Source organism: Peromyscus maniculatus, chromosome X, assembly GCF_049852395.1.
Source record: "Peromyscus maniculatus bairdii isolate BWxNUB_F1_BW_parent chromosome X, HU_Pman_BW_mat_3.1, whole genome shotgun sequence".
Lineage (NCBI taxonomy): Eukaryota > Metazoa > Chordata > Mammalia > Rodentia > Cricetidae > Peromyscus > Peromyscus maniculatus.
Window position 1 is genome coordinate 142286568 of NC_134875.1, and position 12742 is coordinate 142299309.

Here is a 12742-nt window from a genome sequence, read left to right on the forward strand (position 1 = left end):
TCCTTCATTCTGGCTGTTTCTTACTAGGCTCTGTATCTCAGCATTATGAATTGAATGGTGTTCTGCTCCTCAAATATGCCAATATGATAATGTCCAGAGCACTACAATGTGACTTGATACTCTTTATATATTAATCAAAGGCCCAGACAGAAGCAATTAGAACATGTCTTGGAGATAGCATCTTTACAGAGACAATCAAGTTAAATGAGGGCATTGAGTAGGGCTTCATTCATTGTAGTTGGTACCCTTCAATGAAGAAAATAATTGACTAGAGAGGTGACAAGAGCCACTCTTCTAAAAGACCCAGGTTCAATTCCCAACACCCACAAGGTAGCTCACAGAAATCTGTAACTCCAGTTCCAGGGCATCCAACACCTTCTTCTGGTCTCTGTGGGTAGCAGGCTTGAATGTGGGACATACCTGCAGGGTAAACACTACCCATACACATAAAATAACATTAAAATAAAGTGCAAAGCTGCACAGAGGAACCTCAAATCATATACATCAAGTCAAGGAACTTGCGCTCTAGAAGGACACAGACACTTTCAGGTACGAAGCAAAGAGAGAGGATGAGACAGGCCCTGTGAGTCACAACTAACACATGCTACAGGGCATAGAGGACACCACAAGGAGGTGGAAGTTTTTTGATATTTCTTCCAAGTGTTTAAGTGTTAGAAATGAGGAGAAAGGAAGCCAACACATGCCTAAGACCTGCCTTGAACTGAAAGGTCAGAATGTACCCAGGAGGTAGGTTAATGGTGGATTTGGATGCAGGAGAAAGGAAGGCGAGATAGAAAAACATTGAGGGTTGTGGTGTTCCTAATGGAACTACCCTGGACAGGGAAGGTGAGGGGCTGTTGCAGGAAGATAGTAGAAATACCTTCTAATGCTTGAGCAATGCTGGGGAGGGACATATTTAGAACTGTCCTCTTTGGCTGAGCAAATTATTTTTGTCTAGTTTTGGAAATTGAAGCTTAGCTCCCTTGCACGCTATGCAAGAACTCTACTCTAAGCTAGCCCAGGGAGGCATTAAATTTGCAATCCTTCTCAGCCTGCAGAGTGGCTAGGATTACAAGCACCTACCACAAAGCTTGGACAAAAAAATTAGTTTTGAAAGGAAGGCTTCTTAGTTTGGGTTCCTATTGTTGTGGTAAAACACTATGACCAAAAGCAAGTTGGGAAAGGGTTTATTCCTACTTACAGTTGTAGTTCATCATTCAGGGAAGTCAGGGCAGGAACTGAAGTAAAACTAGGGAGGGGTGCTGCTTACTGGCTTGCTTCCCATGGCTTTGCTCAGACTGCTTTCTTAGAGAACTCAGGCCCAAGGGTGGTGTCACTCTTCAGTGGGCTGGATCCTCTCACATTATTAAACAGAAAAATGTCCTACAGACTTGCCAATAGGCCATTTGATGGAGGCTCAACTGAGATTCCTCTTCCAAAATAACTTTAGCTTGAGTCAAGTTGACCAAAATAACACACACACACACACACACACACACACACACACACACACACACACACACACCAAACAAAAACCAAAACACTAAAACAAGCAGGACAGATACTTTAAACAGCAGATGGTTAGAAAAGTTAAGAGTGGAGTTGAATGAGAATAACTGAGTGTATATGTTTCTTCTGAGATAGTAGGAAATGCCTGACCCGTCATAGGCTTGGCAACAAGCAGCTACATGAAGAACATAATAGAACTTGCAGTTGAAGACAGAAATTTAAGTCATGGAAGTGTGTGCTAGGTGCATCCTCATCTGGCATACACCTGGAAGTCAATGCCCTTTGTTGCCCAGGGTATCAGGCAAGCTAGATAACCAGGTTTGACAAGGTGTACCATCTCCGCTGCTGTTTCATCTGGGACAAGGTCTCATGTAGGCCACTCTGGCCTCACACTCATTGTGTAGCCAAGACTAGCCTTGAACTGGTGTCCATCCTGTCTCTGTCTGTGGGCAAATAGCTATGATGCATTTGTAAGAACAGTGCTTTGACAAGAATGAACATTAACCCTTGAATTAAAGTGATGGGCTGCTTCTGAGATCCCAAGATGAGCCAGGTGGGGGATAACACTCTGCTCAGACAAAAGCTTCCATCAGACAAGGCACTTTATGCTCAGCAGACATCAGATTCAACATAAAAACTATGTATCCCAGACCTACTCCTCCTGCTACAATCCCCCAAAGAAACCCATGTTTCTAGCTTCATGTGCCCAGTAAGATGAGAAAGAAAGGTATGGGAGTTAAGCCAGATTGCAAGAGATTGGTAGAATGGATAGGCCATGGCCATGAGGGGTTCTAGACTGATCAGAAAGGCTGCTCAGAAAGTGGTAGTATAAAGGACAATGTCATGATTAAAAAAAAGTGTTGTTATGGGTATGTTAATGCACTTAAGATTTTAATCTTTGCGTACACTCAAAATATATGTTGTCCATTTCAGTTTGTTTTTAACCACCAGGAAACCATTCATGTTCCTACACATTAATTATCACCACTGATTTTTGGCTGGGTCAGAGGGTTATAATAGATGCAATGAATAGTCACACTGTTGACCTAGCTACTGTGCCTGGCTTAGGATTTTTTTTGTGTGGAGTATACTGCTGGTATCTGAAGTCAGGGCACCATGCTCATACTCTTTTCCCTTGGGCTACATGCCCATCACTGGTATTTTTATTTTTGTACAAAGCTACAATGTAGGAAATAAAGACATTTTTCTTTCATTTGAAGAGACACTATTTATTTTGTTAAAGTCAAGCAAGAGGATCTGTTGATAAGTGGTAAGCATCAAGAACAAATGTGCATTTTTGCCAGGGCAGAGTTCAGGGTAAAGCCACAAAAACCGACCACAAGCAAGGTCAGTGTGTGTACAGAGAGTTAAGAGTTCCATAGCTATGGCCACATCTATGCATGCCAAAGACCAACCATTAGCACCAGATTGTTTCTTATGCAATAGTATCACTATTCACAGACATACATACATGGACTCTCTGGAATTCTTGTGTCCCTGCTAATCAGACATGGAACAGGCAAGCAGGGAATGGACATAATTGTCATGTGCTTCAGTACAAGCATGCTAGTACACTACATATTGCTCTCCATAATAGACAATCCTGGAACAACACGAAAGGGCAGGTTACAGACAAACAAAATTCTATTATTCACATTTTACACACATATCATTAAAATGTTCACAACACTGTATTTGGGGATAAAGAACCACAGGTAAATAGCTTGGTGTAAATTAAAAACAAAACAGTCTGCAATTCCTTGAAAAGTTTGTGGACAGCCAGCATCACATTTTCTGACATGACCCATGTTCACAGCAAGGGATGACCAAGTGGAAGGAGGAGGCTACAGTGGCAGATCAGGGACTTGGAAAGGTAGACGTAGCTTTGTTTAATAGGAATCAACACTTCTGCAAAGGTTTTCTCCCGGCTGATAGTGATAGGCTGTCAACAAGGCCATCTGTGGTCTGCAGTACAGAAGCTTGCCCATCTTGACTCATCTATACTGAGGACGATATCATCTTCACCAGAGCTTACGGTGTCAACCTCTGTTCCTCTGGCTCAGAATGCATGGATTCTGGTCCTTTAAGACAACTGTATGTGGGAGTGTGAGTACATGCATATACACATGGATCTAAGGGTGCATGTGTATTCTGGAAAGGGTGTGGTTACTGCTCAGAGAGGGAATCTTTGCATCTGCTGCAATCTCAGGGGAAAATAAGAATGAAATAATCCCTTGACAGAACCAAGACTAGTGATGCCTAAACATCAAGTCACTAAAGGGACTTGCTCATCTTTCACCATGCATTTAGTTACATAAACATCTTTTGAACTACACCAAATCTACACACATTTAATGTAAGTAAGTTATACACGTCACTGGTGGGTGAACATTTTTTTATGTGTTTATCTGCCATACATACATCCTCTTTGGTGAAGTGTCTAGTCAAGTCTTTTGCCCACTTTTTTCAAATGGTTTGTTTTCTACTGTTGGGAGTTCTTCATACAAATCTTTTATCAGATATATGAAGCCATGGAAGTGGGGTATGTTGGTAAACCCAGAGCTCAGGAAGTGGAGGCAGGATGATCAGGAGTTCAAGGTCATCTGGACTACATAGGGAGATTGAAGCCAATCTGGGTTACATGAGACTCTTCTAAAACAAACAGATAATAATAAAAACAAAATGAATAACAAATCTGACACATGATTTACAAATATTTTTTCCCAATCTCTGTCCTGTTAACTGGAAACCAATAGAATGACAGTGCTGCTTTAATGAGTAACACTCTATTTGTCATCTTTTTTAACTGCTAAGGACAAGGAATCTTGAAACCATTTCAAATGCAATCACTCCACAAGAACTCTGACAAACTAGAAGATGGAATCTTAAGTCTTAAGGTACATGGCATGTGGCCCACGGTAACAGACAGAAAAGTAAAGAGAGACAAGAGACCGATTATCATTAAGGATCACATACACAAACAAATTAGTGTTTTGGGAAAGAAACTTCAAAATATTCCATTAGTCTCAGGAAATAAAGAGCAAGCAATAACATTATTAGTAGACACTTTTAACCAAGTAATGCCACTTGACTTCAAATTATTTAAGATGTGACAAGAAGGACACTAGCTATCTGTTTAGGGTGTTTCCAAGCATGCATACAAGTTATGTGATGATTTTACTCTTGGAATGAATGCATCCAATATACAGGTTGTTCATTTCATAGTTGGTTTTTAACCACTAGGAAACTGTTCATGTTTCCAACACATCAATAATTTATCATCATCACTGATTTTAACTGGGTCAGAGAATGCCATGATGATAGATCAATGAATGCTCACATTGTAGAATGAACAAGGACAGAACACACAGCAGCCCATGCCTGGCTAAATCACAAGGGTCTTTCCTCTCCTGCACCATAAGGATGTATTTGGCATCTACACAGGGGAGGTGGTGCCACTGCTGCAAAGGAGTGCTTACGTGTATTGTGGGCTCAGCCTTTGGACATCCTAGGGGACCCTGCTGACCAGCAAAGCCTGGCATTCTGTGAAGTCACGTGTAATACAAAACTCTGCTCAGCAAACCAACAGAAATGAAAAACATAAATAAATCATCACATACTAACAGGACATTATTGCTTTTTTACTAGCCTTGTGGCTCCAGAGTGTGTCTCTCCAAAGATGGGCAAATAGGCTTGGGTTCACTCTTATATTCCCAGACATTAATCTCCAAGGCTCAGTGTCCAACTTCTGCAGGAATGGGCTACTCATTTGCTTCTCTCAGGCTGTAGGCTGTCGAACAAGCACTTGAGCTGCTCTTCACCCAAGTGGATTTTATCTTCCAGCTCTCGCTGCTCAATGATAAGGGCTGACTTCATCTTCACGAAGTGCTCATAGTCAGCCAGGTTCTCCTCGCTGAGGTAGGTGGCTAGGATGTCAAACACAATGCGCTCGCGACGGTCCAGGTTCTCTTTAAGCTCCTTGGCATCCTCATGCTGCTGGGTTAGAATTCTCTGTTTCTCCAATAGTGACTGCTGTTGAGGGAGAAGGAGACAGAAAATCCTGTTGAGGCAGGGCTAAAGCAAAGATTCTGGCCAACCCCTTAAAAGCCCTGCAGCTTTTGGAGACTGGTCTCATAACTGTTCATGGAAACCTTGAAGCCACATGGGATCTCCATAGGAATGACCATGATGTAGTCTACATGTGCTTTTAACTATGGATAGCTTCTCTACAGCTCTTCCTTCCTTCACCCTTCCAGAAGCACTCAAAGGCCCCTCTGGGTTTCCTCTCTCTGTGCCTTCTCTCCCATTTGCCTTAAAATCGGGGACCAGCAGCTAGACAGTTCTGACATGCTTCAAAGGGACAAAGGACTTGGGGATCCTGTTTGTCCCAAAATTGAAAAAGGGAAATACTGTAAGTTGAGCCTGGTGGCTCAGGCTTGTAATCTCAGCTACTCAGGAGACTGGGGCAGAAAGCTCATAAGTGAAAGGTATGTCTTAGCTATGAAGTAAATTCAAATCTAGCCCAGACACCTGGCCTCAAAATAGAAAGCAAAAGTAGGATTGGGCTATAGCTCTGCAGTAAAGAGTTTTCCTAGTATGAATGAGTCTATGGGTTCAATCTCTAGTATGAGAGGGAGAAGGAAAGACACAGATGGGGACACACACACACACACACACACACACACACACACACACACACACACGGACTGAGACTGATTGATTCTAGGGCAGGATTAAACTCTTCGACAAGAAGTGGTACAAAGACAAATAAAGGCCAGAAAAGCAAGACACAGAGGGTAGAGCTGCTGGGAGGTGTGTATGAACAGCCCTTAACTCTTTTCAGTGTCCTGTTTGGGAAGAGGGTGTCAGTGTCCTTTGGACAGACAATCATGTCTCTAACACACAAAACTCACAATCACTGCTTTCAGTTTATAGAATATACACATCTAATAGAAACCCTACCAAGTCCAAGATGAAGGAAACTAAGAAGGAGAGGTGAATGTATTCAATGTCTTCACATGAAGACTGGCAGAAAGGTCAGAAAAGAGGGGCTATTACTTGTTCCTAAAGGTGGCCTGAACCAGAAACTCTCTTTGGGATTTCCATGACCATATAAGCTTTAGAGAGCCTCTTGTACTGTCAGGCCTGAGACAATGAGGTAAGATATTTTCATGGAAAGAGGCCAGGTAAGGCCAATGAACTCCAAACAGAAAATAAGCTGACATTAACTTGTTCTACAAATGTAGTTCAGGTTGTGAAAAATCACATGGATGCCTGCAAGTTAATAAGATAGTGGTGGGAGACTGCAGTAGATGTTTTATTAATAAAGAGATTCATTATGAAATTCTATAATATGCAAAGAACACAGAAAGATGTTTGACTGAAACATAACTTATGAAATAAAGCCAGCAAGAAAACTGAGGATACACATGGTGGTACATTCCTGTAATGCCCCCTACTCCCTGAATCTCATTAGCTTGGTCTGTCTGTCAACTGAAAGAAAACTGAGAGAGTGGACCTCAGCTATACCAGAGCACCATGCTCTAAACAGTATACAAACCATGCACAGACAGTATGAGGCTTCTAAGAGCTGACTTTCTTAGCACCTCAAGGACAGCCTTTCTAAAGGATCCTCACCACTTCCCATTTCCCAGACACATGTGTTTGCAAGTACCCGATCTCCAGGAGAAGGACTGTCATCCAAATTATTAAGGGCATTTTCTACACGGGCCAGGCGCCCTGACAGTGACAGCAGGAGGTTCACCACTTTGTCCAGGTCCCCAATGAACATCCGGAACTTGTCAAACTCATTGGGTTTGCAGACATCTTTCACAATGGCTTCCACTTCATCCCCTAGAGCATTATTGGCTTGGATGTCCTCCAGCAGGCTTTCACGGGCTTCCCGGAGCACCTGCAGCTTGCGGCTGATACTGTCGATGAGCTCTTGCTGTAGGGCACAGGGAGGCATGGGGACACTTGTTAGAATGATCCCAAGCTGGTGCCCTAAGTTAGTGTAGCTAAATCATACACAGTCAGAGAAGAATTCAGCCAGATTGGGTGTGTTAGTCTCTGTACTATCAAATAATGAGGGATTTGTAAAACCAGTGAGAGGAGAAGGCCTCCTGATTAAATATGATCTTCATTGTTTGTATGAGCCAAAGAGGTAGCTCAGCAGATAAAGATGCTTGCTGCCAAGTCTGATGACCTGAGTTCTATTCCTACAACCCATATGGTGAAAGGAGAACCAACTCTCATCAGTTGTACTCTAACCTCCATGCATGTGCTATGGTGCGCACACAAACATGCACACATACACACAAACAAATGTTAAAAGAAATTAAGTTGTACTTACTGAATATATAAACTCTGATTTGTTTATATAAAAATGTATTAAAAACAAAACAGGGATGGCGTGTATATAAGTCAGTGATAAAGCATTTGCCTAGCATGCATGAGGTCTTGGGTTCCAGCCTCAGTACCACAAAAATACATGAATGAATCAAGAAAGAAAGAGGAAGCCAGGCCTGGTGCTACGTGTCTTTAATTTCATTCAGCACTGGGGAGACAGAGGCTCAAGGATGATGAACTCCAGGCTGGCCCAGGATATATAGTGAGATGTTATTTCAAAACATAAAAACAAAAGTTAAACAAAATAAATTCTCATTTGGTGAATGTTCTGTTACACTAGAGCTACCTCAGTTTGACTCACAGTAGATACTATTTCAACCTCTATATTTGTAAGGATTCACAGAATCTATATAATACCTCTGTCTTTTTAAGTATACAAATTAAAGACTTACATATAGAGACATTTTGATTCTTATGTCTACTGCTATTGTTGATCCCTGTCCTTGAGCAAAACACCTATCATATATTTTTATTAAAATTTATTAATTTAGTATGTGCATGTGCATTCATGCATGCAAGTACATGTATACCATGGCACACATGTACAGGTCAGAGGAAAACTCTGAGGACTTGGTTCTGTTCTGACACCTTGTGAAATCTGGGGATTAAACTCAAATCTTTAGGCTTATGTAAATCTCCCTCCCTCCCTCCCTCCCTCCCTCCCTCCCTCCCTTCCTCCTCCCTCCCTCTCCCTTCCTCCTCCCTCCCTTCCTCCTCCCTCCCTCTCCCTTCCTCCTCCCTCCCTCTCTCGTCATTACCCCAAAGCAGAAAAGAGACCATCAATAACATCAGCTTCTTATCTCTCCCTCAGAGAAGGAGAGAATAGAAAAGGCCATTAGACCCTCTCCTGGGATTCCAGCCACTTCCTCCTGCACATTTCCTATGAGCATGTGTCTTTGGGAGGTGGAAAATGGTGTGTAGACTATGAATGTTTAACTGAAGGGGGAAAGGGCTCCACGTATGTTAGGAAGTTGTTACCTAAGCAAGGGTGAGAGTTTTCCAGTAATGTGATTGTTTTAGGGGTCACTCATGCTTCTTTCAGTAAATCCAGTAAACTCATTTTTTTTGTTTGGTTTTTTGAGACAGGGTTTCTCCGTATAGCTTTAGAACCTGTCCTGGAACTCACTCTGTAGACCAGTCTGGCCTCAAACTTACAGAGATCTGTCTGCCTCTGCTTCCCAAGTGCTGGGATTAAGGGTGGTGCCACCTCCGACCAGCTAGTAAACTTATTTATTCACCAAGCTATATATGGGTGGAAGTATTCTTTTTGATGCCAGTTATGCAAGGAGTTAGAAATGGGGCAACTGAGTACTACTTCAGTTATGTATCTTAGGTACCAGGTCTCCTGACAGAATGCATCCTTGTGGTTAGACATCTTTGATGCAGGTAGTCTGTTCCTACTTTATCAGAAACTAAGGAGCTAGAACATTCTCCCACACATATGTACTAACAAATGTCTACACCCTCAAAAGACCTGGAATCAACATTTGCATTATGGTTGACACCCTTCCTTTTGTGAGCTTTTTAAGAGGATCATGTGAATAATTTCCTTTTAAAAAGGAGATTTGGTGCACCATGATTTCAGAAGTATAAGCCAGTTGCCTTTTTCCATGAATATGCTACCCATCTCATAAATATTCATTAAAATCCCTTAAAATTTCACAATGAAAAACCATGGGCTGCTCTGTGTTTTGGGAAGTTCACCCAATTTATCTTTGGAATGTTTGCTTTGCTTAGTTTTGCTATGTAACTTTTTGCTTAATCTGCCTGTCTCTTGACTGAATTATTTCTTTCAATAAAACAATACTGAAGACTAACACTTTGATTTTTTTCTTGGTATGCTATCTGGCATAAGTAGATGGTTTGTTCTCATCTTCTCAGAAAAAGTTAAATACTAAATACCATGATTCAAAAGTACTCTTCACAAATAATGACAGTTAATCTTGATTGTCAACTCGACTGGACTGAAAACTTGTTAGTGAAGCACAGCTCTGGGCATGTCTAGAAGGATGCTTCCAGAGACAATTAGATCTTGGAGCTCTGACATAAATGATGCTTTTATTCATCTATGGTTTCTGAATTTGAAAGACTACTGGGAGGTGGTGTAAGTGTGGGAGGTGGAGCCTGGTTAGAGGACTGAGACACTAGGCATGATCTGAAGAGCTGCATCTTGCGCAGCTATGTCCTGGCTGTAATGAGTGAGAAGATCTGCTCCACCATGTCATATCCACTATTGGAGAATTTAGCCTATGAAACCATGATTAGTAAAAATCTTCATTCTCTAATGTGGTCTATGTCAAGTGTCTCATCACAGAGAGGCAGAAGTAACATGTAAAGAAATGTCAGTAACCTTCTGAGACATCTTTCAGTATAATCTACTGCCTTCAATCTGACAAATAAATTACTATGGAAAATAGATATGTACCATAAACCATCTAACATTTCAACTTTCACTTTTTTTGCAGTGCTGGGGATATTAACTCTGGGCCTTGTTCATTCTAGGCACTATATCACCAAGCTACACAGACCCACATTTTGACTATTTTTAAGTGTGTGGCAATGTGGAATTTAGCACATTCATACTTCTGTGCAGCTACCACCAGGCATTCGTTTCTAGAACCCCATTTTCCTCAGACAGACCAGTAAACATTAACATTATAACCCACCTCTACAGAAGCCATTTAAGGCAGTGGTTTTTAAGCTGTGAGGTTCAACCCTTGGGGTCGAATGACCCTTTCACAGATGTTTCATAAGACCATTAAAAAACACAGATATTGGCCGGGCCGTGGTGGCGCACGCCTTTAATCCCAGCACTCGGGAGGCAGAGCCAGGCGGATCTCTGTGAGTTCGAGGCCAGCCTGGTCTCCAAAGCGAGTTCCAGGAAAGGCGCAAAGCTACACAGAGAAACCCTGTCTCGAAAAACCAAAAAAAAAAAAAAAAAAAAAAAAAAAAAAAAAAAAAAAAACCACAGATATTTACATTGTGGTTCATAACAGTGGCAAAATCACAGTTATGAAGTAGCAATGAAAATAATTTTATGGTTGGGAGTCACTACAAGGTGAGGAACTATTTTAAAGGGTCACAGCATTAGGAAGGTTGAGAACCACTGTTTAAAGGATAATTTTTATTTATTATTATTTTTTATGTGATCCTGGGGATCAAACACAGGACCTCTTACACGTTAGGCATGCACTCTGTCACTGAGTTACATCTCCAGTCCTAAATCATTGATTTTGTTTCTGGTGTTACTGTTGTTGAGACGAGTCTTTCTGTATAGTCTAGCCTGTCCTAAAACATGTGGTCCTCTTGATTCAACCTCAATGCTAGGATCATGGGTGCACCCTCTACCCATTACATGTGTATGTAGTGTGCATGTATGTATGTATATAGATCTCAGCATGTGTGTGAAGGCCAGAGGTTCACATGAGTGTGAAGGCCAGAGGTTCACATGAGTTTCATCCTTGATTGCTCTCCACCTTCTATACTAAGGAAGAGTCTCTCACTTGAACCCAGACCATAGCAAATTGGCTATTCTAGTTAGTTGGCTTCTCTGTGTGCCCTAAGTCTCTGTCTCATAAGAACTGGAATTACAGGCAGGCTGTCATATCCACTATATATTTACGTGGGTTCTAGGGATCTGAACTCTAGCCCTCCTGCTTCTAAAGAGAGCATTTTAGCCACAGAGCCTGCTCCCTAGTCCTAAAACACTGATTTTCAAAGAGCAAAAGTAAAAATACAATGTGGAGCTGGATATTGTGGTTCATGCCTGTCCAACATGGAGGTGGCTGAGATAGGACTGTAAGAGATTTAAGACCAGCCTGGGATACATTTGGAGTACCAGGCCAGACAAGGCTACACAGCAAGACTCTGTCTAAAAACCAAACTAAGTATACCACATACACACATGTGTACACCACATACATAGGAATCCTCCCCATACACTTTGTTTTAATTGAAAGGGGGATTAGGATGCAGCTAAGGGGTAGAGTGCTTACCTATGATGATTTAGGCCCTAGCTTTCATCCCAAGAACAGGGGGAAATGGCCAAATTAATATTTACTATTTAAAAATGTAAGCCTGCCTGGGTGTGTTACTATAGTTACATAATCCCAGCACTTAGGAGGCTGAGGCAGGGAGACAACAAGTTAGAGCTCAGCCTGAACTACATAGCAAGTTGTAGGTCAGCCTGGGCCACATAGCATGACTCTGTGTCCAAAAATAAATAAATAAAATACAATAAAACTGTTCAGCCTTTACGATTCACTCAGACCCAAAGCGGTTGCCTTTAGTGACACAGTATCCAAGCACGTGTTGCCTTTCAGAATAAACAGCTAGAGCACAATATAGGCAAAGGTGGGTGAGATCATTTTTTAAATTGTGTTTTGGGGGTGGCATTTCTGAGACAGGGACTTGCTATGTAGCTCTGGCTGGTATCTGCTGGCTAGGTATGTCAGACTGACCTTGAACTTGTGTTAATCCTCTTCCCTCTTCCTCCTGAATGCTAGGATTACAGATATGTGCCACCACACCTAGATTTTAAAGATATTTTGGTATACTTTGTGGGGTAGGGTGCTAGAGAATGAATCTAGGGCCTATGCTAGGTAAGCATTCTGCAAATAAGCTACGTCCTTGGCCAAGGCATGTACTTTTAAATATATTATACTATGAAATAACAAGTCTTAACTGTGAAGAAGGCAGTTCCCTGTATGTACATTGTAGCCTAAATTAAAATGCTTCAAATTCTATGACTTCTGTTTTATGAGGAAAAACTGAAAATGCTGATGTTTTAAAAAATATGGACAAGTGGCTAGAATAAAGTACATAG

At 41.6% G+C, this 12742-nt stretch overlaps 1 protein-coding gene across 3 annotated transcripts in view; it reads right to left on the bottom strand.

Annotated features, from left to right (window-relative positions):
• Window positions 1-2711: 2711 nt before the first annotated feature.
• Window positions 2712-12742, bottom strand: part of Shroom2 (shroom family member 2) — a 164369-nt gene continuing 154338 nt past the window's right edge. For all 3 annotated transcript variants that reach the window (XM_006997791.4, XM_015990779.3, XM_015990780.3), the window contains 2 exons: window positions 7184-7456; window positions 2712-5541 (listed from right to left, as the gene is read on the bottom strand). In XM_006997791.4, coding sequence (XP_006997853.1) covers window positions 5275-5541; window positions 7184-7456 — 540 coding nt within the window. In that variant the 3' untranslated portion in view covers window positions 2712-5274. The remainder of the gene's footprint in view (window positions 5542-7183; window positions 7457-12742) is intronic.